This window comes from Mesoplodon densirostris, chromosome 1 (assembly GCF_025265405.1).
Source record: "Mesoplodon densirostris isolate mMesDen1 chromosome 1, mMesDen1 primary haplotype, whole genome shotgun sequence".
Lineage (NCBI taxonomy): Eukaryota > Metazoa > Chordata > Mammalia > Artiodactyla > Ziphiidae > Mesoplodon > Mesoplodon densirostris.
The window spans coordinates 31,854,382-31,882,049 of NC_082661.1; the positions used below are offsets into that span (position 1 = coordinate 31,854,382).

At 53.9% G+C, this 27,668-nt stretch overlaps 1 protein-coding gene across 1 annotated transcript in view; it reads left to right on the top strand.

The window, feature by feature from the left end:
• Window positions 1-22,571, top strand: part of RRP12 (ribosomal RNA processing 12 homolog) — a 28,968-nt gene extending 6,397 nt beyond the window's left edge. Inside the window, exons 9-34 of the mRNA XM_060101456.1 lie at window positions 928-1,026; window positions 1,656-1,747; window positions 3,648-3,759; window positions 3,969-4,066; window positions 5,276-5,390; window positions 6,407-6,549; window positions 6,767-6,888; window positions 7,828-7,892; window positions 7,977-8,139; window positions 8,569-8,723; window positions 8,990-9,057; window positions 9,617-9,710; window positions 10,557-10,715; window positions 10,851-10,931; window positions 11,149-11,254; window positions 11,479-11,586; window positions 12,104-12,261; window positions 13,276-13,367; window positions 13,542-13,700; window positions 13,820-13,992; window positions 14,187-14,315; window positions 17,289-17,338; window positions 19,359-19,428; window positions 20,964-21,031; window positions 21,344-21,426; window positions 22,052-22,571. Of these exons, the coding sequence (XP_059957439.1) occupies window positions 928-1,026; window positions 1,656-1,747; window positions 3,648-3,759; window positions 3,969-4,066; window positions 5,276-5,390; window positions 6,407-6,549; window positions 6,767-6,888; window positions 7,828-7,892; window positions 7,977-8,139; window positions 8,569-8,723; window positions 8,990-9,057; window positions 9,617-9,710; window positions 10,557-10,715; window positions 10,851-10,931; window positions 11,149-11,254; window positions 11,479-11,586; window positions 12,104-12,261; window positions 13,276-13,367; window positions 13,542-13,700; window positions 13,820-13,992; window positions 14,187-14,315; window positions 17,289-17,338; window positions 19,359-19,428; window positions 20,964-21,031; window positions 21,344-21,426; window positions 22,052-22,154 (2,865 nt within the window). The 3' untranslated portion in view covers window positions 22,155-22,571. The remainder of the gene's footprint in view (window positions 1-927; window positions 1,027-1,655; window positions 1,748-3,647; window positions 3,760-3,968; window positions 4,067-5,275; window positions 5,391-6,406; window positions 6,550-6,766; window positions 6,889-7,827; window positions 7,893-7,976; window positions 8,140-8,568; window positions 8,724-8,989; window positions 9,058-9,616; window positions 9,711-10,556; window positions 10,716-10,850; window positions 10,932-11,148; window positions 11,255-11,478; window positions 11,587-12,103; window positions 12,262-13,275; window positions 13,368-13,541; window positions 13,701-13,819; window positions 13,993-14,186; window positions 14,316-17,288; window positions 17,339-19,358; window positions 19,429-20,963; window positions 21,032-21,343; window positions 21,427-22,051) is intronic.
• Window positions 22,572-27,668: the final 5,097 nt, after the last annotated feature.

Sequence of the window (27,668 nt, forward strand, 5' to 3'; positions counted from 1 at the left end):
GGACGCGCCGAGGAGGAGGGAGGACAGAGCTTCAGACCCCAGGCCCGTGGTGCTGGCACTCGGGAAACTCACTGTTCAGGCCAAAAGCAGGGGCCAGGGTCTCCCGGCCCCCGCGCTGCTCTTAGCTACACCCAGGGACAACATCTCATCCCCGGTGTCGGATAGACTGGGCATCTTCAGTTGGGAGATGAGGTGAGGGAGAGGGTGGAACCCTGGCGGGGCCGGTAAAGCGTCAGTCCTCCCCCTACCTTGAGCTCTACCCCAGCCACAGACAACGGTTATTTCTCTCTCTCTTTTTTTTTTTTCCTTACTTAATAACGTCAGTATAACAACTTTAAAGATACATAAAAACGATCCCTTGCGTTTGATATGGTAGCACAATTCTGTTAATCTCTATATATTCTCTTACACTGTTTGTTCACTACATATTTTAAAGCATTCATTATATAAATAACATGATCATTGTTTAAAAGGAAAAAAAAAACATTCTGAAGTATATAAAGTAAAAAAATAAAAGTCTCTTTTTCCCTCCAAGTCTCATTTCCTAAGATAAATAGTACACAGACAACTTGCTGTGTATCCTTTCAGACATTTTCTTTTTAGGTAAGCAAACACATAAAAACGTGAAGATACAGCTATAATTATAGTATGCCAACCATTTGTAGCCTGCTTTTTTAGCCCATTACGTTAAAAAAACATTTTCTTCACATTTCTCCATTGTCCTTGTTTAAATCATTTTTTTTTCCTGGTGGCTGCCAAGACTTACTAAAGCAGCAGTCCTCTGAGTGTCCAGGTGTAGGAGGCATGTTTGAGGTTCAGGGGGCCCAAGTCCCCACAAGCCCACCGGTTGGAGTGGGATATTGAGGGGTGCAGGGCCACCATGGGCTTTGCGGTGGGTTCCCCACTAAGCCTCCCTGTCCTCTCCAGCTGGTGACAGCCTGTGCCATGCAGGCCTTTCACAGCCTCTTCCATGCCAAGCCAAGCCCGGGTACCCTGCCAGCAGAGCTCAACGCCCAGATCATCACGGTGAGGCCTGATTGGGGGACGGGCACATGGCTGTGCTGGGAGGCGGCCCTGTTACTTGTCTGCAGAGCGAGGTTGGATGGGCTGGGTTGGGCTGCCCCAGTGTAGGAGTCAGGTAGACGGGCAGCCAGGAGACTGGCCACCAAAGCCACATTGGTGTCCATGGGAGCTGGGGGCCCTGACTCTTGACTTTGTGGTAGTTAACCTAATAAACCATTCAGCGTGGTCTCATGGTATTAACAGGTACCTTGAACAATGTTAGGGATCTCTGAGTGGATTTGGGGAAGGGGGCACAAACCCCCCCCAAATTGCAAAATGTGTGTATATGCTCACGTACATTTTTCCGGAGAAGGGTTCTGGCTTTTGTCAAGTTCACAAAGGATTGTGTGACCCAAGTTATTCTTGACTGCTCCTAGAGATTTTTTTCCCATAGAAGCAGAGGCGGAAGGGCTTCATTGAGCAGGGAAAGGAAGGCCAAGGGGGCTGTGAGTGCAGGGGGCCCCGTGTGCAGGCCCTGGGACAGGACAGTCACAGGGACGTGCTGTTGCCTAGGGATGGGAATGGGTCCTGTCATTGGGCTGCTGCTGAACACACTTGCTCAGTCACCTGCTTATTCCCTGTCTCGCCCCTAGGCCTTATACGACTATGTTCCCAGCGAGAATGACTTACAACCCCTGCTGGCCTGGCTGAAGGTCATGGAGAAAGCCCACATCAACCTGGTTAGGTAGGGATGTGGTGGAGGGCGGTCCCTTGGCCTCCAGCCAGGACCCCTGCGCTGCGGTACAGATGAGAGGGACATGAGCCGGAAGCTGGAGGGGATTCGGCTTTCTGGGGGCGGTGGCGGTTCTGCACTGAGTGTGTGCAGACCAGCTCTCGTGTTCATGAAGGCGGGGCCGGGTAGCACAGCCTGTGTTAGCCAGGGCTGCTGCCTTTCCTGCCAGAGCTGCGGGGAGCTGAGGAGCACAAGGCGGCCGAGAGCACCTTCCCCACCGAGAGGTGGGGCCCGAGTGCCATCCTGATTCCTGTCACCCCCGGCCGGCTGTCACCCTGTGCAGCTGGTTTACTTCTCAGAGGATATCATCCCCTTTCTGCGGCTCTACCCTACTCCCCACCTGGGTTAATGGTCCCCTCCTCTGGGATCCTCAGTCCTGCGAACCCAGTTTCTGTTTTGTGTCTCCGTCATAACAGTCACTTTTTTTTTTTTTTTTTTTGCGGTACGCGGGCCTCTCACTGTTGCGGCCCCTCCCGTCGCGGAGCACGGGCTCCAGACGCGCAGGCTCACGGGCCCAACCTCTCCGCGGCATGTGGGATCTTCCCAGACTGGGGCATGAACCCGTGTCCCCTGCATCGGCAGGTGGACTCTCAACCTCTGCGCCACCAGGGAAGCCCATAACAGTCACTCTTATAGTAGCCACTAGATGGCTCCACTTTTCCCGAATAAGGCTGAGAATGAAGTAGAATATCAGTTGGTGATTGCATTTTGCCTGGAGGCAGGGTCCACCGTGTCATCCTCCCCTCCGCTGAAGGCTTTCCGTGCTGAAGGCTTTCCGTCGGCTTGCTCTCCCTCAGGCACCATGCTGGGTGCTTTGCATCCATGTTTCATCTCACTGATCACAGCACCCCGTGAGGAAGGTCTTAGCCCACTTCATAAACCAGAAAGTGAAACACTGCGAGTTAGCTAGTCATGCAGCTGCAGGGGAGCAAAGCCGGGTCTCCAGCGCAGGTCTGCCAGGCCCGTGTCTTTTTTTCTGCACCAAATCACCTTTTACCTGGAGGTGCCAGCAAATGGTCAAATCATTTTGTTCTCCACTTCTCAGGGTTTATCCTGCAGGAGGACTCCCACAGTTGTAGGATGTTTGTAGTAGCATTCTAGGTAATGGCAAAAACACCTAGGAGCAACCTAGATGTGGCCCCGGGGGGGACTGGTTAAATGCAAACAGTGGAATACTAGGCAGCTGTTAGAAATAATTGAGGTAAATGTGTGCATGCTGATGTGGGAAGACCTCCAAGATATACTGAGCAAAAGTGAGGTGCGTAATTATCTGTATTTTTGAGCCAAACTACCAGGCTGTGAATCCTGACCACCCCCACCCCCCACTAGCTGGGCAGCCTTGGGCAAGTTATTCAACTTCTCCGAGCCTCAGTTTCCTCATGTATAAAATGGGAATTGTAATAGGATTTAATCTCAGTTTTAAGGTTTTTACTTGTTTTTATTTTTTGCAAGGTTTAAATGAATTAATTCTTATTGTTACACCAGTGCTTGGTATGTGATAATTGTTATATAAATGTTAGCAACTATTATTGTTTTGTGTGTTTGTATATGCATAAAAACTTCTGGAAGAGTATTTGAGAAACTTAAGCTTGAATTTCCCCTGGGAAGTGCATCCGAGAGTCAGTCTGGGAGAAAGGTGTGGTGAGGAAGGCATGCTCTTCGTTTTATACCCTGGAGACCTGTTTGCATTTTTGTACCACATGTAGCTGTCACCTGCATGATGGCACTTTTTGCAGTTGCCCACCAGCAGGGCCCTGTAGAGCCCCACAGATCCATGACTGCTGTCAGACCTGGGCCATCTGAGTCCCCAAGGCCCAGGGCCAGGCCCCACAGAAGCCTTTTGTGTTGACAGGCTGCATCGGGACCTGGGGCTGGGCCACCTCCCTCGCTTGTTTGGAACTGCGACAACCTGCCTCCTCTCCCCCCACTCGCAGGTGGTGACAGCTGCCACCCAGTGCCTTCAGGTACCTCAGCCCCCAGCCCAGCTTTAGCGAGGGAAGCAGAGAGCCGTAGAGCTCCCAGAGCTCACCCCAGGCCTCCAGCTGCATCCTGGGGAGGAAGTTCTCAGGGTGGGGGTGAGCTTCCTAGAAGCTTCAGGAAGCAGTCACCTGGGAAGGCTGAGTGGCACTGGGGGGCTGTCTTGGGCCCAAACAGCTGTGGCCTCTTTTTGCAGGAGATCCTGAAGGAGTGTGTTGCTCCCCACATGGCTGACATCGGCTCCGTGACCTCCTCGGCCTCAGGCCCTGCCCAGTATGTCGCCAAGATGTTCAGGTGAGAACACAGCCTCTGCGTGAGGAGGGAATAAGGTGTGCCTGTAGAAAGTTCCTCATGATGACAGGTACTCCTCTTGTCACTGTGGTGGGCCTTGCGCACACTGCCAGAGCAGCTGCTGTCGGTTTGAGCACTGGCCACACTCCAGGTGCCATAGCGTCATGCTCATGAGTGTGGACTTGGGGGCCCGTCACCTGGGGCTAGTTCCTCCGCCTCTCAACACCTCAGGGTCCGCATCAGTCTAATGGAGGTGTGGATTGAATGAGGTCATACGTGTAAAGTTCTCAGAACAGTACCTGGTGTATAGTTAAGTTCCAATAAATAGAAACTACTGGTAGTCCTTACAGTTCTAGGAGATAGGTGCTGACTCCATTTTACAGACTGGGAAAGCTGAGGTCACTCAACTAGTAAGTGGCAGCCTGACCGCAGAGTCCACTCTTACTCATGTGCTGTGCTGCCCTCCATGCCTACAAGAGAAGCCATTCACAGACACGGCCTCCAACCACCCAGGCCCTTCCAGCCGCCAGTGAGGAGCCTCAGAGCACCAAGAGGCTAGGGTCTTTGGTGTTTCCTCTGGGTCTGTCTGCTCAGCTCCAAGGTGTGATGCTTTGGGTTCTGTTCCTGTGAGGACATAGGCCTGTTTCTTCTGGATACACCTGGAATGAAGTTTCTGGAAAACTGAGGAATAGAGCTGCTCCACCCCCAGCTCACCCCTTTCCCAACACTAACCCCTGTTGGCCATTCTTGCCTAAAGCCTCTGGGGCTCGACTTCAAGAGATGAGCTGACCACAGCGTGCCTGGGCCGGAAGGGGCTAGCAGCCGGCCGGGCTTCCCCACTGCTGTGGCTTTCCTCCCTCTGCCCAGGCCACCTGTACCTACCCCATCTTCCCACCTCTGGTCAGACCGAGAAAGCATGGGACAGTGACAACATTTGGAGGCCCAGTTTGGCCACTAGCAGTGTGACACTGCTGGGTTACTTAGTTCTTCTGAGCCTCAGTTTCCCCATCTGAGGATGGAACAAATAACCTAGCTCACAGCTTTTTTTTGAAGTGTGAGGATTATATAAATGAAACTCTTAGCACAGGGGGTACTTGGTAAACACTAGCTCTCCACCCTTGGCCTTTCCTGGGGCCTCACCCTTGCCGTGGTCTGTAGTTCCTGGTGCCGGCCATGGACTTCCATGGCCCTGACTGCCCACTCCCTTGGCAGGGCAGTGGAGGAGGGCCTGACATACAGATTCCACGCATCATGGAGCTCCGTGCTGCAGCTGCTGTGTGTCTTCTTCGAGGCGTGTGGGAGACAGGCCCATCCCGTGATGAGGAAGGTGACTGGGGCAGGGGCTGGGCCGGGGCAGGAGGTGGCTGGGGCTGCTAGAGGGGCACGTGTCTCCGTTACCTCTGCGCTTTACTCCCCCACTGCCAGGGTCCACTGCGGGTGCCCAGTACTGTGTCCCCAGGAAGGTGACTGGGCCAACGTGGGAGGAACGAGAAGAGGGCTGAAACCACCCCTCCCCCCACCGCCTAATGCCTTCTCACTAGTCTTAGCTGGAGTTGATGGTTTTGAAACTCACAGGGAAGCAGTGTGATTCTCCCTCACCCCTATCTATTATCTTTTAATTTTTAATTTTTAATGCTCTAAATTTTCTGTAACAGGTGAGCATAGTATTTTAAGCAGACTTAGGTCCCAGGGAGGTTACCAAAGCCCAGAGTAAACCATTTAAGGCTCAGGGATCACCCGGAGATCCTCCCCGGCTCCAGGAGCAGGTGGGAGCCTGAGGACAGGCCACAGACCCCTCTCCAGCAGGCAGAGCAACTCCCGGCCTCATGGGGCCTTCCCCAAGGGTAGGACCTTCCTTGAGAGGCCTGGCCCAGGCCCCGCTAGATTAGGTTGGCAACACCTGGCTCCTGTGAGAGGTCCTCAAGGAATGAGGCTCGCAGAGGGGCTCTGAGGGGCTGTAGTGAACTAGAGGGAGCAGCTCTGGTCTCGAGGGGCAGCTGCCCCGCAGTGCCTGCTAATTTATACCAATTGTACTGTGGGCCTGCGTTTTCCATACCTTCCCGGTTTTCAAGATAAACCGGAAATCTACATTTGTATATGAAATCTCCTGATTTTTACCCGTTACTAACAAATACAGAATTTCTTTTTAAATCCTGGGGCATTGAGGAGGGCTCAAACACATCCAAGAGTTGAATTTGGTTAACGGTCTGTGACCTCCGGCGAGAGCATAACCTGACCCCACGCCCCTGACCTCGTCCTCTTGGAGACTTTAGCCCAGCCTCGGCCATGGGTACCTGCGCCGCAGGCCCGTCTGAATGTCTGACCCGCGTCTCTTTGCTCCAGTGCCTCCAGTCCCTGTGTGACCTGCGCCTCTCCCCCTACTCCCCCCACATGGCAGCTCTGGACCGCGCAGTGGGTGCTGCCGTGGCCAGCATGGGCCCCGAGGTGGTGTTAGAGGCTGTGCCTTTGGAAATTGATGGCTCTGAGTAAGTGCATCCCTGCTTGGCTTCCATTCCAGCCCCAGGAGAGCCACATGGCTTGTTCTCCGCTGGGAGGGTGTCCACACCTTCGGCTGACGTCTCCACGTGCTGTGCGGGTCAGTGGGGGTGGCCAGAGCAGGACCTGTCCTGTTCCTCGGCTCCGTGGGGAGACAGCTCCAGGCCGTCACCCCTTCCTCACCGCGCCTCCCCTCCCTCCTCCCAGAGAGACACTGGATTTCCCTCGGAGCTGGCTGCTGCCCGTCATCCGAGACCACGCCCGGGAAACTCGACTTGGTTTCTTTACCGCTTACTTCCTGCCTCTGGCTACCACCCTGAAGAGGAAAGGTACGGGCCCTCCACCGTCCTGGAGCCTCACTGGAAGGGTCAGGAAGGGCTCCTGGTCCAGCGCCCCAGCCTTAGGACGTTCGGCAGCCTCCCTGGGCCAAGCAGGTGGTCAGCCAGTGCTTGAGCGCCGTCATCAGTGGGGTCCGAGGCGTGGCCAGGCACCCCTGCCCCGAGGCAGGCAGACGGGCCTTTTCTCCCACCAGAGGAACAATTAGACAAGTACACATCGATTTATATATACAAAGATGTTCCAAGTAAAAATCCCAACATAGCCGACACATCCCTCACTGGGGCTCCAGTGAAGTCAGTCATAATAAAGCCCCACCATGGGACACAGAGTGCTCACTGTACAGAAGGAAAGAGACCGACAGGGGAATGGACGGGTTTAGTCCATGGTGAGCTGAGTAGATTAGATTGAAAGCTCAGCCGCTCCACAGTTTGGTGACTTCGGGCAAGTTTATTCAACTCCCCTGGGTCTGCTCATCATCTGTAAAATGAGGGCGATAATTGCGATGGTGTGAGGATTAAATGCAATAATCACGTAAGTGCACATTACACAGGCTGCCGTGTAGAAACTGCCTGATAAATGTTACCAGCTTTATTCTCAAGTAAAATCAGGTTTCAGAACAATACATTTATAAGACAATCCTTTTTACGTCTTTAAAAGTGTGCACGTGCTTGGAGAAATATAAGGTCAGAAATGGGGAGGAAGATTTGGGGGGGAGATTGTGGGGAGATACCGCTTTCTGTTTTACATAGGTCTTTTCATTTTTTTAGAACAAACGAGTGTTTGTTTAATAATAAGTGTTATGTTTCGTCTGTGGAGCAGGGGAATCGCCCATATTCCTGTCCTCATCATTGGGCTTTTGGTTTGGGTAAACCTGAGGCCTGTCAGTCAGGAGTGTGCCCAGGGTCACACTGTGTCCTGTGTCACTCTAGCAATGGACCTGGCCCAGGCAGGCAGCACAGTGGAGTCCAAGATCTACGACACGCTCCAGTGGCAGGTAAGGGGTCAGCTGGGGGGGGGGGGGACAGGCGGGCACAGGTTGCTGGGCATCACTCTCCTCTATCATCCCCTCCCTCCCCAGATCTGGACCCTCCTGCCTGGGTTCTGCACGAGGCCCACGGACGTGGCCACCGCCTTCAAAGGGCTGGCGCGGACGCTGGGCACGGCCATCAGCGAGCGCCCAGACCTGAGGGTCACTGTGTGCCAGGCCCTGCGCACCCTCATCACCAAGGGCTGTGAGGCGGGTACGTGTGGGCTCTGAGGTCGGGGCTGGTGGAAGATGGCTGTGGTGGTGCGAGTCCCCTGACCCTGCCTGTCCAGCTCATTGCTTGAGCCACCGCTAAGCCTTTTCAAGGACCTGAGTGTCTGCTGGGGACCCGAGGAGCTAGTAGGATGCTGAAAACAGCCCCTTCTCTTTCTTTACTCTCAGTGTACTGACAGCTGCTGGGAGTTGTCCAGCCTTTACATGGGGCTAGCACTTGGCTGGCCCCGTAGACTGTGGTGGCCCCTCGTCCTCTGTGCTCTGGCTTCAGCCTCTCCTGTCCCAGAAAAGCCCCAAACCCATGACCCTGTCACAGGTCCCCCAAAAGAATGCCTCTGGGCTGCAACCACAGTGGCCTTTGAGGCAGGGTCATCTCCTGGCCCTTTTGTGCAAACTTTGGTCCTCCTGCCAGAGGCCGACCGTGCTGAAGTGAGCCGCTTTGCGAAGAACTTTCTGCCGATCCTGTTCAACCTGTACGGGCAGCCCGTTGCAGCTGGAGACACCCCAGCCCCTCGCCGGGCCGTGCTGGAAACCATCAAAACTTACCTCACCATTACTGAGCCTCAGGTGACCTGGTAGAGGAGGGGGAGGAACAGTCTCCGGTGGGTGAGTGTTGGGTTGGGGTGTTGGAAAGGTCAAGACCCTACCTACCATGGCTCACTTGGCTGTCTGCCCCCAGAAGAACAGGGGACCATATGCCAGCAGTAGGCTGGGCTCGAGCCTCCTCCAAAGGAAGGAGAGGAGGGGGAAGAGACGAGGGTGCAATTCTGTGACCTGCTGCTGCTCTGTATTTTCTCTTGAACAACTCCCTCCTTATCCCTTTGGGCTGCCAGTTGGTGAATGGTTTCCTGGAAAAAGCCAGTGAGAAGGTGCTGGACCCTGCTAGCTCTGACTTCACCAGGTAAGTGCCCCACTTGAGCTGGGGCAGCCCAGGGAGCTAGAGAGTATGTCTAGCAGAAGCTCTGTGTTTCTGTCTGGAATTATTTAGGAAAGTCTTGAGATATTGAATGTCCCAGCTCTACCCTGAGGCCTGACCAGTTCCTCCATCCTGGAGCACCATTGTAGTCTGCTAGGGAAGGGTGAGGACCCTGGAGACACGCTGCCCGTATTCAAATTCCAGCTCTGCCCCTTATAAGCTGTGACCTTGGTTGAGTTATTTATCTACTCTACTCTGTGCCCTCATCTGTAAAATGGGCATGATGATAATACCTGCAGTAGAGTTGCTATGAGGATTGAAGGGGTTAAGACATGTAAAGTGCTGGGAACAGTGCTGGCACCTTATGAGTGCTGAGTTAGGTTACAGGCAGTGATTATTGTTCATGGGCTCCTTTGAGGCCCCTTGTCCTCCTCACCCTGACCTTTCCCACCTCCCCCGTACCCAGTAGACATGAGGGCACTGATAGTCCATGCCCTTCCCCAGCCTCCACTAAGCTCCTCCTTGGTCTCCTGTCGCTGAGCAGATTGTCCGTCTTGGACCTGGTCGTGGCCTTGGCTCCCCACGCTGATGAAGCTGCCATCAGCAAGCTGTACTCCACCATCCGGCCCTACCTAGAGGTGAGCCATGGAGGCCAGGAGCCCCACACGCCCACACCTGGGCGGGCGTGGGCCCTGTCTCCATGCCTTGCTGCTGCCCAAGATCGGGTTTTAATCTGCTTTCTCATGGCATGGCTGCCCTTTGTATCTGTCTAGCCCTGTACTCTATCATGTAGGTGCCAGAGTGACAGAAATGCACAGCCATGCTTGGGCCTCACCTGCTAAGATGCCTCTTGTAGAGCTGAGGCCTGACTCACTCACTAGGCCCATCCCCGCCTGGCCTGATCTTCATCCTACCCAGCCTCATCCCCCTGCTGCCACTCCGGCCTCATGAGGCTGCGTTTAAGGGTTCCAGATATAACAGCCCCTCTGTGCATTTGCACGTGCTGGGTCCCCTGCCTGACATGCTTGCCCCTGCCCGCTGTGGCTAACCACCAGGCAAAAGTCAGACCAGCGTGATCTTCTGAAAACTGTCACCACTGCAACAGTATAATAAGCAGTTACCCAACAGCATGAGAAGTGCTCTGGTGGAACATGCAGGCAGACACACAAGTCCAGGGCAGAGTCACCTAACCTCGGGAGAGGTGTCCCGGAGGGGAGCAGAAGGGATGGAGGGAGGGCCGGGTGGGCTTCATTCCCCTCGGCGTCCCCTGCCTGGCCCAGAGTCAGCCTCTCACTAACCTGTGTTCTCCCTGCCCTCCCATTGGATGTCACGAGCTCCAGAGGGCAGGGCCAGCTTCTCTGAGTCCCCACCAGGGCCAGTCACAGCTCACATGGCTGCTCTGCGGATGTTATTGGACTGGGTGAGGGTGGGGGGCCCCCCAGCCCCCTCTCTCACCCACCCCTGTCTACCATACGCCCTCCCAGAGCAAGGCCCATGGGGTACAGAAGAAGGCCTACCGCGTGCTGGAGGAGGTGTGCGCCAGCCCCCAGGGTCCTGGCGCCCGCTTCGTGCAGAGCCACCTGGACGACCTGAAGAAGACCCTTCTGGACTCGCTACGGAGCACCTCCTCGCCTGCCAAGAGGGTGCGGACTCCAGGGGCCCCGCTCTGCCCGAGGGGGGACGAGCAACACCAGGAGAGGACCAGCGTGGAGACGCTCAGGGACTTCAGGGGCGGAGGTGGCTCTGAGGGTCCTGACTGTCGTCCCCCTGTCCCGCAGCCCCGTTTGAAGTGCCTCATACACATCGTGAGGAAGCTCTCAGCCGAGCACGAGGAGTTCATCAGTGCCCTCGTCCCGGAGGTGCGGGGTGCAGGAGGGGAGTGTGCTGTGATTTGGGGTTCCTCGGAATGGGGCTCCTGAAGGCCTACCAGGATCCGGGGAGGGCAGTAGTGGGAGTGGGGTGGGCTGGATTCACTGCCTGGGAGCGTGAGTGCCCTCACCCGTCCACTCTGCCTCAGGCTGCCCGCCCGGGGGTGGCCGGCTCGGGGAGCCCATGCTAACGGGGCTGTCTGGGCAGGTGATCCTCTGCACTAAGGAGGTGTCGGTGGGAGCTCGGAAGAATGCTTTTGCGCTGCTGGTGGAGATGGGCCACGCCTTCCTTCGGTTTGGCCCAGACCCGGCAGGTGAGGCCCGGGTGGCATGGGGCTGGGGTGGGCGCTGTGCTCCCGGCCTGGGTGAGGAGGCACCCCGCACTCGCCCGTCAGAGAGAAAAGATAGGGGGAGCTGCCTGGCCCTGGCCCTGGGTGGGCTGCTCCTCTCTGGCGGGAGCCCCCCTTCCCGTTGGGCCCGCGATGCAGCGCGCAGGGTGGGTTCTTCCCTGGGCAGCTCCTGCTCTCTGCCCTCCCAGAGGCCCTGCAGCGCTACCTCGTCCTGATCTACCCCGGTCTCGTGGGCGCTGTGACCATGGTCAGCTGCAGTATCCTGGCCCTGACCCACCTCCTTTTTGAGTTTAAAGGTAAACGCTATTTCCTTGAAGGCCTGGGAAGCCCTCGGGGTAGGAAAATGCCCAGGAGGTCAGGACAGGGTGGCTTCTGAAACAGGGAAAGGTCCTGGGAGGGAGGACGAAGAGCTAGAACCAGGCCTGCCCGCCTCCCGCCTCCTCTCCTGCCCAGCTCGGCTTTCCTCATCCCACAGCTGCCCGCATCCCGATCTCAGAGTGGGTCGGAGGAGGTTAGGCTCCACGCCTAGATTTTCGTCCCGGTTCTGCCTCTTACCAGCCATGTGACACCTTGAACAAACTTAGGAACCTCCTGGAACCTTACTCTCGCATCTCTAAAATGGAGGAGAAAACCAGCACCTGTTCACAGGGTGTCTGAAGGACTAAAGGAGATGCTGGCAGAAAGTGACTAGATGCGTGCCAGGCACTTGGAGGTGTCCCCCAGGTGTCAGCTCCCACTCTTGTGATGCGGCAGGGGTCTTGGGTCTGGGTGGGGTTCCAGGAGTCTCTGACAGTGGCCCTCTGGCCACCACAGGTCTGATGGGGACCAGCACTGTGGAGCAGCTGCTGGAGAATGTGTGCCTGCTCCTGGCCTCCCGTACCCGCGACGTGGTCAGATCAGCACTGGGCTTCATCAAGGTGGCCGTGGTCGTCATGGACATGGCGCACCTGGCCAAGCACGTGCAGCTGGTGGTGAGTGTCCCTTTCTCCTTGGCCAGTGGCATCGCGGCCCGAGAGCTGCTGGCAGAGACCCAGTGAGCCTTGAGGCCAGCCAGCTTCAAACACTTTTCCAGCTACACACTGTCTTGTGCAGCAGCAGGTCATGCATGAGCCCTGGAAGAGACCAGTGGTGGAGGTGAAGGGGCACAGCGCCCAGGCTGCCACTTGTCACCCCCGTGGCCCCTCCACAGCAGCAGGGGCTCTGCAGGGCAGGGCAGGGGCTGGTGGGTAGGGCCACCGCTTGTTTTACGGATAGCAAACTGAGGCCAGAGATTTTCCCAGGTCACCGTGCTAGTGAGAGCAGTCCTGGGAACAGAACTGCGACTCTGGGCTGTCCCTCGGAAGGGACCCAAACCTCCCTTTTTATTTTCCCTCTTGCACTGTGACCTTTTGGGTTTGAGAAGGCTTCTCTGGATGCCCCTGCTGGGCTGCAGAAGGGCCTGAAGAGCCCTCTGGTATTGGGTCCCTGGCCCCCTCCTGCTGGGCATAAGGCGTGCAGCAAGCTGGGACTGTCCTCTGAGCCCTCCGTCCACTGCACCCGCCGCCTCAGTTTCCCACTTCCAGCTGGGTTGAATCGCATCAGGGCTCTAGGTCCAGCTTGCCTGTCATCTTTGCATCTGGCCTTGGGTTGGGTCAAAGCGAGAAGGGGCAAATGAGAGTCAGGATGCCTGCCCAACCCTGCCGCCTAACTGGGGCCAGCGATGGGCAGGGGAGGACGGCCTGAGCGGTGACCTGTCCTGGAGTGACTAGGGTTTATACGAGCCTTCAAAGGATCGAGGGGTCCCTGCACCACCAGCCTCACTGAGGGACACTGCAGATGATACCTGCTGGCCACACGTTTCTCACGAAGGCTGGAGAGCGGTCCAGCCAGAGATTCATGCGGGGCAATAGGAGGGACTCGTGGAACCAGGAGAAACCCGTGGGGGGGGGGGCAGACAGGGTGGGGGGCGCACCCTCCCCCTGAAGCCCCGCCGCTCTGCCCCGCAGATGGGAGCCATCGGGAAGCTCTCAGACGACATGCGGCGGCACTTCCGCATGAAGCTTCGGAACCTGTTTACCAAGTTCATCCGCAAGTTCGGGTCTGTGTCCTGATGGGGAGGGGGTAGGGGAGGAGTCGAGGGGTTTCCAGTCCCACCAGGACCGCTGCTGAGAAGGGGCCAGGCCGGGGGGTTGGAAGGGCTCTGGCTGGACACCTCGCTCTGGATAGCGCTCTCTGGCCCGGGCACCTCACCGGCCCATCTCTACGGCCTCAGGTTCGAGCTGGTGAGGAAGCTCCTGCCAGAGGAGTACCAGAAAGTCCTGGTGAACATCCGGAAAGCAGAGGCCCGGGCCAGGAAACAGCGGGCCCTGAGCCAGGCCGCAGCGGAAGAGGAGGTGGAGGAGGAGGAGCCCTTCCAGGGCAAAGGCGACAGGTGAGACCCGTGGCGGGACGCTGGGGGCCTGGTCGCCCCCGGCCTGAAGCCTGCCCAGGCCATGCCCAGCTGCCCTCCCTCTCCTGGAGCGCGCTGACTTGGGGCTTGTCTGTCCTTAGCATCGAGGAGATTTTGGCTGACTCAGAGGATGAGGAGGACGAGCAGGAGGAGAGGAGTCGGGGCAAGGAGCAGCAGAGGCTGGCCCGCCAGAGGGCCCGGGCGTGGCTGAAGGAGGGTGGCGGGGACGAGCCCCTCAACTTCTTGGACCCCAAGGTGGCCCAGCGAGTCCTGGGTGAGCAAGAAGCGGCTGGCCTGTGGGCACAGGGGACGGGCTTGCCCTGGGCCGGCTTTAGGAGTGGAGTGGCCCCTGGGGAGGCCCGCGGGCACTCCTCCAAGTCACAGACCTGGGCTCGTCGGTTCTGATGAGGGTGTGAGCGGGCTAGGACGGGCCTTCCACCTCCTCACCTCCCGACTCTGCCCCGCCAGCCACCCAGCCTGGGCCGGGTCGGGGCAAGAGGAAGGACCACGGCTTCAAGGTGAGCGCTGACGGCCGGCTGATCATCCGTGAGGAGGAGGATGACGACGCCAAGGTGGAGGAAGAGGAAGGCGCTAAAGGTGGGGCCACCTGCCCATTCGGGAGCTGCAGCTGGCCTGGGCCAGGGCTGCACTTGTTTGCTCATTCATCCACTCATTTGTCTGTTCACTCATTCACTCAGCGACCATTCTGGGGGGAAACATAGGTAAAAACAGATATAAGGAGCTTGTATCTTGGGCAACTTTCTCAAATTTTTTGAGTTTCTCAAACTTTTCTGACCACATTGAGAAATCTTTCTATGGCGTAACCCAGCCATTTATACAGTACTTCCATAATTCAAACAGAACTTTCAAAAGGCAGTAGTACTTCCTCTTACCATCTGTGATACACTCTGTTCATCTCTCTTCTATTGTATTCTTTTCTGTTCTGGTTATTTGCTTGTCCTCCTCCTTTTTGAAAATTTTTGTGTTTTTTTATTCCAAGCGTAAGCTTGGCTGAGGCCTGGAAGCTCATTTATTGGTGAAAAGAGCCAGACTCTCCCGAGTCATTGTCTCCTGTTGTCCAGGGGCTGCTCAGGTGTAACCTCTCCAAGTCCCGTTTCGTCTTTTCTGTTCCCTCTGCATGTATCTCTGTATTCACGTATCTCTGTACATATCATGTAAGATCACAGAAGCCTGGGTCTTCTAAGTTTTATGTCTTCCTCTTTATTTTGGTTCTCCCCGCCTGCTCACTGCTGCCCCTGCAACCCGACTTACCGGTTGTGTGACTGTGGACAGTCATTTAACCTCTCTGTGCCTCAGTTTCCTCACTCCAAAGCGGGTGTAATACCAATACCTACTTCAGAGGGTTGTTGTGAAGATGAAATGGTGACCTGAACAGCATATAGAGTTTCTGGGGGTAAATATGGTGACACTGTGTCCAGATCTGGCCTCGTCATTGTCCCCTTCTCACCCTCAGTGTATCCCGTCTCCTTGCTCCCTTCTTGCACATGGAACCCTGACACTAGAAATGCCCACCCGCCCCCTGCCCCCCACCTTCCCAGCCCCTCTCCACTCTTTCAGATCCAGTGCAAGTCCCTTCTTTTTGGCCTTTGCACGGGCCCTTGGCTTCATCCGTGTTCCCTCGGAACTCCCGACAAGCCCAGGGACTGCCAGGCTTCCGTACTTAGTCACACACTTCTTATGAGGTTTGGTTGTTGATTGACTTCACTTCAGTTTGTCTTCCCTCCAGCGGATCAGTTTCAGAGTTCTTTTTTTTTTAAAATATACTGGTAGCTTTTTTAAAAAAAATGGTAAAATATGCATAACATGTAATTTACTATATTAACCATTTTTAAGTGTACGGTTGGTTCACCAGTGTGAAGTACATTCACATTGTTGTACCACCTATCACCAGAACTCTTCATCTTGCAAAACTGAAACTCTGTACGCATTAAACAACAACTCCTCATTTCCCCCTCTTCCAGCCCCTGACAGCCACCATTCTGCTTTCTGTCTGTATGAATGTAAATTTGAATATGAGTCGAGGTTCCTCATATAAGTGGAATCATTCGGTATTTGTGCTTTTGTGTCTGGTTTATTTCACTTAGCATAATGTCCTCAAGGTTGATCCATGTTGTAGCTTGTGTCAGAATTTCCTTCCTTTTTAAGGCTTGCCTTATTCTGTTGTATATCTAGACCACATTTTGTTTGTCCATCATCCATCAGTGGACATTTGGGTTGCTTCCACTTTTTTTTGTTTTTTTTCTTCCACTTTTGACTATTGTGAATAGTGCTGCTATGAACATAAATATACAAATACCTCTTCAAGATCTTGCTTTCAGTTCGTTTGGGTATATGCCCAGAAGTGGAATTGCTGGATCATATGGTAGTTCTGTCTTTAATTTTTTGAGGAACTGCCCTACTGTTTTCCATGGTGGCTGCACTATTTTACATTCCCACCAGCAGAACACAAGGGTTTCAATTTCTCCACACCCTCTCCAACCCTTGGTGTTTTCTGTTTCATTGATAGTAGCCATTCTAATGTGTGTAAAGTGGTATCTCATGGTAGTTTTGTTTGCATTTCCCTAATGATTAGTGGTGTTTAGCGTCTTTTCATGTTTGTTGTCTATCTTTTTGGAGAAATGTCTACTCAAGTCCTTTGCCCATTTTTGAATTGGGTGTTGTTTTTTTTTTAACATCTTTATTGGAGTATAATTGCTTTACATTGTTGTGTTAGTGTCTGCTGTATAACAAAGTGAATCAGCAATACGTATACATATGTCACCATATCCCCTCCCTCTTGCGTCTCAGGTTGTTTCTTTTTGTTGTTGAGTTATAGGAGTTCTGTCTTTATTCTGGATATTAACTTTTTATCAGATGTATGATTTACGAATACTTTCTCCTATCCTGTAGGCTGCGTTTTCATCCTGTTGATGTGTCCTTTGACATACACAAGTTTAACATTTTTAATGGAGTCTAATTTATCTATCTTTTGTTTATCTATCTTTTGAAAGTATTTTGCAAATACCTTCTCCTATCCTGTAGGCTGCCTTTTCATCCTGTTGATGTGTCCTTTGACATACACAAGTTTAACATTTTTAATGGAGTCTAATCTGTCTATCTTTTGTTTATCTACCTTTTGTTGCCTATGCTTTTTGTTGGTTCATACTTCTTTATATCGCCACACAATGCCTAGCACAGATGTGGGGAAAGGTTTTTAAGCAGGGGAATAGGGCAGTCTTCCCAGCAAAGTGGAGTGTATGTGGGGCTGCGGGAATGCCTGGCTCCCCAGGAAACCTGGGGCTTTCTTAGAGTCTCAACAAAAGCTGTATTCACTTTAGAAGTCGGGTCACCGCTTCCTTGAGGGGCTGTCGTCTGTGGGGCCCAGGATGGGAAGGAGGAAGGGGCAGGGTCCGGGGGTCTTATCTTCCACGGGATAGGTCTTCTGGGGCTGGAGTTGGCACCCCTTGCACCCTGATGAGCCGGGAGGAGGCAGGTTGAAATTTGTGTGGGCTTTGGGAGGACAGGGGTGCTCCCTGAGTGTTCACAGGTCTCTCTTCTTTTTGGCTCCAGGGGAGGATGAAGAGATGGCTGACCTGATGGAAGACGTGGGAATCAGGAGTGTGAGTAATTCCTGCTGCTGGCGGGCCGGGGCCCTTAGACCTAAACCTTGGGCCTCATAGCTTCTCACCGTCTCCCCGCTCCCACACACTCATTGCCCTGCTTCCTCACTGCCCAGTGGAGCCTCAGGGTGGCACACAGCAGGCAGTCCGGGGCATGCAATGTCACGGCTGACCCCTCTGTGGGGCGTGGAGAGGGCTTGGCTCCCTCTGAAGCACCCAGCGCCTCCTTCGGTGTTGGCTGTATTGTCCAGCTGAAGGAAGAAAGAGACGGTCCCTTGTCTTTCCACCGAGGGCATGTGCTGTGCAGGCAGCAGGGGCAACAGCCGGCCTGCATGCTGCCAGGGGCCGGCTCCACTTGGGGGAGGGGCACCCACCACTGAGGAGTGCCGAGGGCCCCATGCGTCACCTCACTAATCCTCCCAGGAGGTGGGGACTCTTTATCATCTGCAGCCTGCCCCAGGCCACAGGGGTTGTTAAAAGTGCATGTCTCTGGCCCCAGACTGAACTCAAATCCCAGCTTATATGTAAAGTGTATGGCACTTAGTGACACTAAGGAAGTGGTGGCTCTTCATCGTTGTCATCATCATCATTACATTTTTCCTGGAAACCTTTTTCTGGCCGAAGCCTGCCTGATTCCTTGAGCACATCCTCACAGGTGGCTTTGCAGTCCCTCTGCAGCCTACACTTGTTCCTGGCCAGGGGAACTGACTGCGGCTGTGGAAGGATGGCCCCCAGGTCAGCAGAGCAGGGCTGGGGCACCTTGTCTCATGGCACCGAGAGGGTCCCAGGGTGGCCACGCTCCCGGCTGGCTCATGGCATCCATCACCTGCCATTGGGATCCCTGGGGGCTTTTTTGCATAACAGTTGCTTAGTCTCACTCCTCTGCCCTCAGTTGTGGGAGCATAAAATGCCAGGGTGCAACTGACAGCTGCAGTTGCCAGCGGGCAGAACTGTTGCCAGGTGCCAGCTGAACCAAGAACAAACTGAGCCATCACCTCCATGATGCAGCCAAAGCCACATTTCCAGCCGGTTTCTGTTTCTCCACGAGGAGCCCCCTCTCCTAGGTCTCAACGAACAACACTGGGTGTCCTGGTTCCCCAGACGCACTTGTGTGCGCTGCGGCCTCGTTCCCTTTACCTGGCTCACCTGCCCTCTATCTGGCCCCTAAGCCAGTGAATGCCCCTCAGGTGCCTGGGGTCCCTGGGGAGCTTTAGCCTCAGGAATCTGTAGTTTGAACAGGCTTCCCGGGCAGTGTGGGAGAGACACTGGGGGGCGGGCAGCCAGCCCTGCGAGCTCAGGTCTCCCCACACAAAGGCCCTCTGCCTCGCCTGGCTGTCAGTTTCCGGGCTCAGATCCCCTGGTGGGCTGGGCTGCTGTCAGGCCCACCTCTCCCTCTTGGCGTGCCCAGCACGGTGCCTGGCAGGTAGCATGTGCCTCGTGCTTACAACTCCGGGGACGGTAGCCTTGTTGAGGGACTGGGATGACTGACTTGAGCAGGGGTCTCCCACCTGCCTGAGGGCCCCGGGAGCACAGGAAGGGGGTCTTGCCCCCTGTATCCCCAGGGCCTGGCACTTAGTCAGAGATCAGTGAGTCTGACTAATAGGGAGGGTGCAGTGGAGATCATGTGAGACGAAGTACCGGTGAAGCTGTTCTCCCCAAAGAGGCTGAGGACCTCATTATCCCCGTTAGGAAGGCTGGGCTAAACTGAGGTCAAGGTGCCCAGACAGGCAGCTGTAGCCCTGTTGGGGGAGTTCAGTGTGGAGAGGCCTAGCAGTGGAGCAGCCGACATGAGCTCTGCAGTGAGGACCTGGGCTGGAAGCCACGCCTCTGCTGCCTAGCAGTGTGGCCTTGCCTGGTTACTTGCCCTTTCTGAGCTTTAGTGTCCTCATCTGTATGGGGGATTGAGTGCTTGGCAGAGAACCTTTTCTACTGATGCAGGTTACGATTCCTTTTGCGGCTACCGTTAGTGAGGACCATCATGTCCTCTGGTTTATGAACTTTGCTTGTTACCTCTTTATAGAAAAAGCACCAGAAGCTCAAGCAGAAAGAGGCTGACAGTGAGGAGCTGGAGGTGCCCCCTCAGTACCAAGGTGAGGCTTCCTCTCTCCTCTCTTGCAGCAGGTTCCCTGTCACCTGCACTAGGCAGGGTGTGTTGCAGGCAGGGCCAAGTGGTTGCATGGCCTGGTTGTACTCAGTTGGCACCAGCAAAGATTGGCTGATATGTCCCATAAGGCTGGGCTGGGGACCAAGGGGGTCTGTGGGTGAGGGAGAGCCTGGGGGTTAGGAGATCTGTGCACAGAACCCCCAGCCCTTCTGGGGAGCCCCTGAGCCCCATCTCTTCCCCACCCACCCAGGCTTTCCTGAGGCTTTTGCAGCCCACCCTTCTCCTGGGAGATGTCTGCCTCTCTGTTCTGGCTTTGAGTCAGGCCAGATTTGACCTATGTTGAGGGTGGCAGTTGGGAGGGCTGCCCAGGGAGTTCCCCTGTACAGTTGTTTCTGGGCTCCCGGGCTGTTCCTTTCCCCAGAGTAGCTGCTAGAGGTACCAAGGTGGCTGCCCAAAGCCAGGAGAGGCCTCTGTTGCTTCACCTTTGCCTCCTTTCCCCCAAGGCAGCCCCGGCAGGGCCCCTGCCCCCAGGTCCTCGAAGCAGAGCCCTTGCTCTGCATCTGGAGGTCCAGGGGCTCCTGCGGGAGGTCCCTGATCCCAGGAGCAGGTATGCTCTCAGAGCCCCACGACATCCTCACCCAGCTGGAGCGCCTCTGGGCTCCTTCTCGTTCTGTGGCCCCCCAGGCCAGGGCCCAGCTCACCTCCTCTGCTCTGAGATGGTGTGGTGCAGAAGCAGTAGTACCACACGATGCAGCAGGAGGCCTGGGTTCGGGACTGCTTGGCCAGCTGCTCTTAGCAGTGTGACCTTGGCCTGGTCACGCTGCCTCTCTGACCTTCTAGTTTCTCACCTTGAAAGGAGATTCATCTGGGTCATCTAAGAGAGCCCTCCCTAGTCGGCACTGTGGGATTCCATCCATGACTGTGTGGAAGTCCGGGCTGGAAATGACACCAGCCTTGGAAGCACTTCGATCTCTCGAAGCCACAGTTTTCACGTCTGTACGATGGGATAAGAGCTGCCTTTCTAACTCTCAGTTTTGGTGTGAAGCCTGAATGAGATCAAGGCTTAGTGCCTCATTTTACAGATGAGCTTAAGAGGCTCCAGAAAGCTCAGAGCCTTGCCTACGGTTAGAGCTGGGAGTTGAACCCCAGTCTGTCTGGCTTCAGAGCCTATGTTCTTTTCCCCAGAACAAATGGAGCCGATTCAGTTTGGAGAGGGTGAGGTATTTTATGTTGGTCCAGGATATATGTGTTCCCAGAGGTCACTGGTAGGTCTCTGGATTCAGGTCAGTCTGAGGAGCTCAGTGGTCTAATTGTCAAGTCGCTGGACAGTCCCTTCTCGAGGAAGGTCTTTGTCCTTTGTTGGTAGGGGACAGCCATTCGGTCCTGGCTGTGACTCATCTCCCCAGCAGCTCTCCGGGGAGAAGGTGCCCATTGCCTTCTCCCACTGCCTGCTCTCCGGGAAGAAGGCTGCCCGATTGCCCTGGCCTTGCCTGACTCATGGCCTCTGTGTTCCCCCTCTAGCGGGAGGCTCTGGCATCCATCGCCCGGTGGCCAAGAAGGCTACCCCTGGGGCCGAATACAAGGCCAAGGTAAGAGCTGCCGGTGGGGCAAGGACTCTCCTGGCAGAGTCTCTGGGGAAGTGCAGGGCGGCTGTGCCCATCACTGCCCTGGAGAGGCACCTTTGTGGAGCCAGCCTGAGGCCACACTGAGGGGCACACAGAGGTCTTGTTAGCACCTGAAGTCCAGGCCTTTGTTGGATGGCTGTCCAGGGCTGCAGAAGCTCTTTGGCACCACCTGAGGCAGAGGATGAAGGGAAGGGAGGATGCAGCCTGGCAGGTCAGGGGCAAGGGTGGAAAGAGAAGCCCACCCTCCTGGCTGACTCTGTTTCTCCTGGTGAGCAGAAAGCAAAGGGTGACGTGAAGAAGAAAGGTCGGCTCGACCCCTATGCCTACATCCCCCTCAGTAAAGCCAAGCTCAACCGCAGGTACGGCGTGTGCAGGGTCGGGGGTGAGGGCTGTGTTCGTTACACTCTCCACTCGATTGCTCAAGTCTCTTCCGTTTTTTTATTAACTAATTTTATTTATTTCTTTTTGGCTGCGTTGGGTCTTTTGTTGCTGTGCATGGGCTTTCTCTAGTTGTGGTGAGCGGGGGCTACTTTTCATTGCGGTGCGCGGGCTTCTCTTGTTGCGGAGCACGGGCTCTAGGCACACGGGCTCCAGTAGTTGTGGCTCACGGGCTCTAGAGCACAGGCTCAGTAGTTGTGGCGCACGGGCTTAGTTGTTCTGCAGCATGTGGGATCTTGCCGGTCCAGGGCTCGAACCCGTGTCCCCTGCATTGGCAGGCGGATTCTTAACCACTGCGCCACGAGGGAAGTCCCAGTTTTTTATTTTTACTTTTTCGCATGCACCTTCAAGTATCATTGACTTGAACTGCTCGTTTAAACATGATGGGTGTGGTCTGCGCGGATCACGTGCCGCCCACCACCTGGCAGCGCCCCTTCTCCCCTGTTGCTGCTGGTGCTGGGGTGGGGACATCACCCTTTGATGTTATGGGGAGGGGGGCTGCCTTTTCTCGGCGAGATGTGACCCTTCTGATCCTTGTCCCTGCAGGAAGAAGGTGAAGCTGCAGGGACAGTTCAAAGGCCTGGTGAGAGCTGCCCAGCGGGGCTCCCAGGTGGGACACAAGCTCCGCAGAAAGGATCAACGGCCCTGAGCCCCGGGACCCCCCTGGCTGCTCTGTGGTCTAGCCTGAGGCCCCTTTTTAGCCCCCAAGCTGCCTTGACGCCAGCTCCAGATGCAGCAGTCAGTGGGAGAGCCTGGACTCAGAATGACTTGTTGGAACCAGGATTGGTTCCCGGAGGTGCCCTGGATTTTGGAAGCTCCAAACGGGAGTCACCCTTTAGAGGTGCCCCTGGGGCCTGGAGATGGGCATGTGGCCTCAGTGCCTCTGGGTAGGCTAGCGAGGCGGCTGTGCTTTCCGTCCAGAGTGTTTGCAACAGAAGAGACGGTCTTCCTTTCCTCTGGCTCCCTGTCGCCACGTGGCACTCTGCCTGGCTGCAGTCTGGCTGTGTGAGATTTGCTGTGATCAGACGTAGAATAAAGATACAACACCATGTGTTGTACCTAGAAACACTGTGCTTTATCACCTGCCCCCCCACCCCAAGTACAAGAACAGTGTCTGGTCATTGGCAACAGTGGCTTGACCACTTCCTCTCCTGTCCCAGCGTGCTGTCAGGGGCACATAGCGTGATAGCCGTGGGTCAGGCTTTGGATCTTGCCTTTGGTATCTTTTTTTTTTTAACATCTTTATTGGAGTATAATTGCTTTACAGTGGTGTGTTAGTTTCTGCTGTATAACAAAGTGAATCAGCTACACCTATACATATATCCCCATATCCCCTCCCTCTTGCGTCTCCCTCCCTGCCTCCCTATCCCACCCCTCTAGGTGGACACAAAGCACCGAGCTGACCTCCCTGTGCTATGTGGCTGCTTCCCACTAGCCATCAGTTTTACATTTGGTAGTGTATATATGTCCATGCCACTCTCTCACTTTGTCCCAGCTTACCCTTCCCACTCCACGTGTCCTCAAGTCCATTCTCTACGTCTGCGTCTTTATTCCTGTCCTGCCTTTAGGTTCTTCAGAAGCATTTTTTGTTTGTTTGTTTTTAGATTCCATATATATGTGTTAGCATACGGTATTTGTTTTTCTCTTTCTGACTTACTTCACTTTGTATGACAGACTCTGGGTTCATCCACCTCACTACAAATAACTCAATTTCATTTCTTTTTATGGCTGAGTAATATTCCATTGTATATATGTGCCACATCTTCTTTATGCCCTTTGGATCTTGACCCACCTTCGTCAGGAGGTCTCCCTGACTTCACAGTCCCAGTTAGAAGGTGATGTTTGTAGCACCAGAAGGGGCAGCGAATGCTCTGGGGCTGGTCTGTGGAGCTGTGGTTGAGCACCAGGGACTCGGACTAAAAAGGGGAGGCAGGACATCCCTGGTGGCGCAGTGGTTAAGAATCTGCCTGCCAATGCAGGGGACACGGGTTCGGGCCCTGGTCTGGGAAGCTCCCATATGCCCGTGCGCCACAACTACTGAGCCTGGGCTCTAGAGCCCGCGAGCACAACTACTGAGCCCACGCACCACAACTACTGAAACCCGCGTGCCTAGAGCCCGTGCTCCACAGCAAGGGAAGCCACCGCAGTGAGAAGCCCGTGCACCGCAACGAAGAGTAGCCCCTGCTCACCACAACTGGAGAAAGCCTGAGTGCAGCAGTGAAAACCCAACGCAGCCAAAAATAAATTTTTTTTTAATAAAAATAAAAATGGGAGACAGACGGCTGAGAGCTGCAGCGCTGGCTGCCCCAGGGCACAAGTTTCTCCCAGCAGCTTTGTTCACTGATTCAACGGACTGTTTACTGAGCCCCTCTGTGTGCCAAGTGCAGCCTGATCACCCAACTTCCTGATGTTCACATTCTCTTTTTTCCCAGACAAGTTGTGGTACAAAGAGCAATGTGATTCCTACTGTCCAGCTTTCATTGGTCTGGAGCAGAGAAGGGATTGGTGTATTGCTCCCATTGCTCCTAAGGTCATTTGTCCCATCAGCCCAGGGAACCCCTTGTGTGTGCTTTCCCAGCAAGAATCAAGAAGCAAAGACCCACAGGGCTATTTCCCACCCCCAGGTATGCTTGTTCTCTGGCACTGGATTGATAATTTTTATTATCTCAAAATCTCCCCATTTGAAATGGCTCCCAGGAGGCCCTGTGCACCATTCCACTCATCCTCTAAGGGGACACAAGTCAACTTCATCAGTTGCCCCCAAATTAGGGCATTTTCTCCTGCTGATTTTGGGCTAGGAAGCTGAGAGGAACCACACTCCGCCCAGAGGTGCCGCTGTTGACATGCCTTGTTCGCAGAAAGTCTGAAATTTGAGAGCAAGCAAGAAAAGTCAAAAGAGGTGGCTATTAGATTCGCAAAGGTGGTGCAACAATGACCCCCTGCCGTTACACTTCTGGACACAAGGTAGGTCAAATTAAGCTAGCCCAGCCCTTTCCTGTTTCTTTTCTCAGGAAATGTAAGCATATGCAGTAGGAAGCTTCATGTAAAATAAGTATGGGTGGGAGTCAACTGCCCAGGATCGATGTCTTAAAACTTTGAAGCAACTTGCTTATTATTTTCCGAGGAGCTTTGTTTCTTTCAAAGGTGGGAGGGGCGGGTGACCTAGAAAGGTTTGTGTTAGTGATGAACTCCATATCCTTTGGGAAGTAGGTTTCAAATGCAAATTATCTTGATGCAGAGGCAAGAATTAATCTGCTCTAGAAACTTGCAGGTGCTTGAAACATCTGTTAGGAAAGTCAGTGCCGCTTCTGTTTCTACAGTGGGATGGAGGGAAATTGGGCGTATTCATCAGCGCGAGACTCATTTGATTTCAGGGCAACTAGAATGGTGGAGGGCCTCCACCAATATCCAGATTTACTACTTTAATTTCGTTATGCTTTTGGCAGTGTCAGAATCTGTAGACTTCAGGCTTTCTTTTCTGGGGTCCATCCTCAGAAATGGAAGACAAAGCATACCCGCCCTGGCTGCACCAAAACAGCAACCCTTGTTCTGGCCGAGGATTTGGCATCATGCTGGGGATTTTTTTTTTTTTTTTTTTGCGGCACGCGGGTGTGGCCTCTTCCGTTGCGGAGCACAGGCTCCGGACGCACAGGCTCGGCGGCCATGGCTCACGGGCCCAGCCGCTCTGCGGCATGTGGGATCTTCCTGGACCAGGGCACGAACCCGTGTCCCCTGCATTGGCAGGCGGACTCTCAACCACTGCGCCACCAGGGAAGCCCCATGCCGGGGATTTGCAAAGGCAATCTGCTCATGTCCCCCATCCTCACGACGCTTCTGGACACAGGTGGGTCAGGTTAAGCCAACCCTCCCCCTCCTTGGGAAATGTTGCTTCTCAAGATGGCGTCAGCAGGCCTGATGGTGGCTGTCCCCACAGTTCATTCCTGGCATTGGCTGTCTTATTAGGTCTTTGGCTCATTTGCAAGCCTGCCTCAGTCCACATGTTTGAGCCTGTGTTTTCTCTGTTGTTTGCAACAAGTGGGAAAATTACTCAAGACCTTTAAGTAGTCTCTGTTTTCATTCATCTTGGTTGCATACGTTTCTTCAAAAGGTAACTTAGAAAATTAGAATGTATTCTGTATTTTACTTAAAATTAATAAAGATTTGGGAATTCCCTGGCGGTCCAGTGGTTAGGATTCCACGCTTTCACTGCTGAGAGCCTGGGTTCAATCCATGGTCATGGAACTGAGATCCCACAAGCCGCGCGGCGTGGCCCAAAAAATAAGTAAATAAAAATAAAGTTTCACAGAACGTTTGAAAAAAAAAACAGAAAAGTGAAAAACGGGCTAGAATCCTTCCACCAAATTCTCACTGTTAATCCTATATATTTCATCCCTGTTTCCTTTTTCTATACACAGGGCTTTTTTGGATACAAAAATAGAGTTTTAAATTACAAGATTATATTCTAAATTTGCACTTGGCTCTCACAAAATTTCTACCCTACTGATGTATAAACACTTAATAAACATGTTTTCAATGTCCTGGCTTAAACATCTGCCCAGTAGATGTAGCTCAGTTTACTTAGAAAGGATCTTTGAGTCCATAAGTATGTTGCTCCTTGATGTATGCAGGAGTTTAATGCCATCACTCGATGCTGGATCATGTGCAAAGCAACATTTAGAAAATGACAGGATGACTGCTCTTTGTCTGTTTTTTGGTGTACATTATTATGAATGGGTTGATGACTGTACTCCAGAAAAGCACCCTGATTGGGGGCAATGTAAGCCGGCTCGCCATTTCCTGAAATTGCGCTTAATGTCACTGCTGCCATTAGAAATATTTACCAGGCTCCCAATGAAGGGGGCCTAGCTTCGACCCCTGGTTGGGGAACTAGATCCTCCATGCCGCAACTGAGACCCGGCGCAACCAAAATAAATTAAATAAATAAATGTTTTAAAAAGAAAGAAAGAAAAAAAAAAAAATATATATATATATATATATTTAGCAGGTTGTTAGAGGCTGGCTGAGTCATCCAGGCCCAGGGTTGCAGTGCCGGAAGGTTTCCTCCCATTTGGGGCTGTGGTCAGTAATCTGTAAGTATTGATTAAGAAAGTAGGTGAAGGTGTGGTGGCCTGCCACTGCATGTGCAGGCTGCATGCACATCCCCAGGTGAGGTCTGGATATCAGCTCTGCAAACCTAAAATCAGAGTTGATCGTGTTCAGAGAAGGAAAAATAGACTCACAAGAGGCCCAGTCAAATTTGCCATTTATTAATTCGTAATGAGAAATATAAGTGCTACAGGGCCAGAGACTTGGTGTCATGGTGACTGCTCCATTCGTGCGGTCCCCTGCAAAGGGAGTCAAAATCAGAGGCTTTAGTGAGCATGAAACTGGGCAAAGGGAATCACGTGAGTGATATGTAAGTAATGTCATTGTGGTAGGATGGCTGTCCTTGGTGTATGGGATATACCTTGCCCACTGGGTCCTCTCTGTTCTGGTTACTGTTGCAGAACAGGCCTAAGGTCTGTGGTACCTTCTAGGTTCTTTGGAGCCACTTACTTGCTGTCCAGAAGCTTTTCTGAGATTTCATTTGGCTCCTGCTTTCTTCATGTGCAGGCATGCCTGGATCTCATTTCCAAGCCCAAGCAGGGAGGCATCCTGTTCCCTCTGGGGCCTTGTGCAGATAACTTATCCTGTCCATCATGTGTGGACCTGAAGGGTTTGACTTCTAGAGGGCAGCTTGATTTCCAGATTCCAGGGATGTCACCCTGTAGGTCCATAGGTACCAATTACAGAGCTGATACAAGTTTAGGCCAGAATTTCAGAGAGGCACCGCTGTCAGGCAGATGGATTTGTGAACCTTGCCAGGAATAGTCCATACAGTCCTTATGGCTCCTCTGTAGGTCTTGCAAGATCTTGAAAAGTCTTGCTTTGCACCAGAATGGTTGCTATGCCGTAGATCTTGGACTTGAGGCAACTGTGCCTGAAGTACATCCACAGACAATAACCCCGGGACCAGCCCTCCGTTGTAAGTATGCTCATAAAAATGACGAGGGGGCCTCCCTGGTGGCGCAAGTGGTTGAGAGTCCGCCTGCCGATGCAGGGGATACGGGTTCGTGCCCCGGTCTGGGAGGATCCCATATGCCGCGGAGCGGCTGGGCCCGTG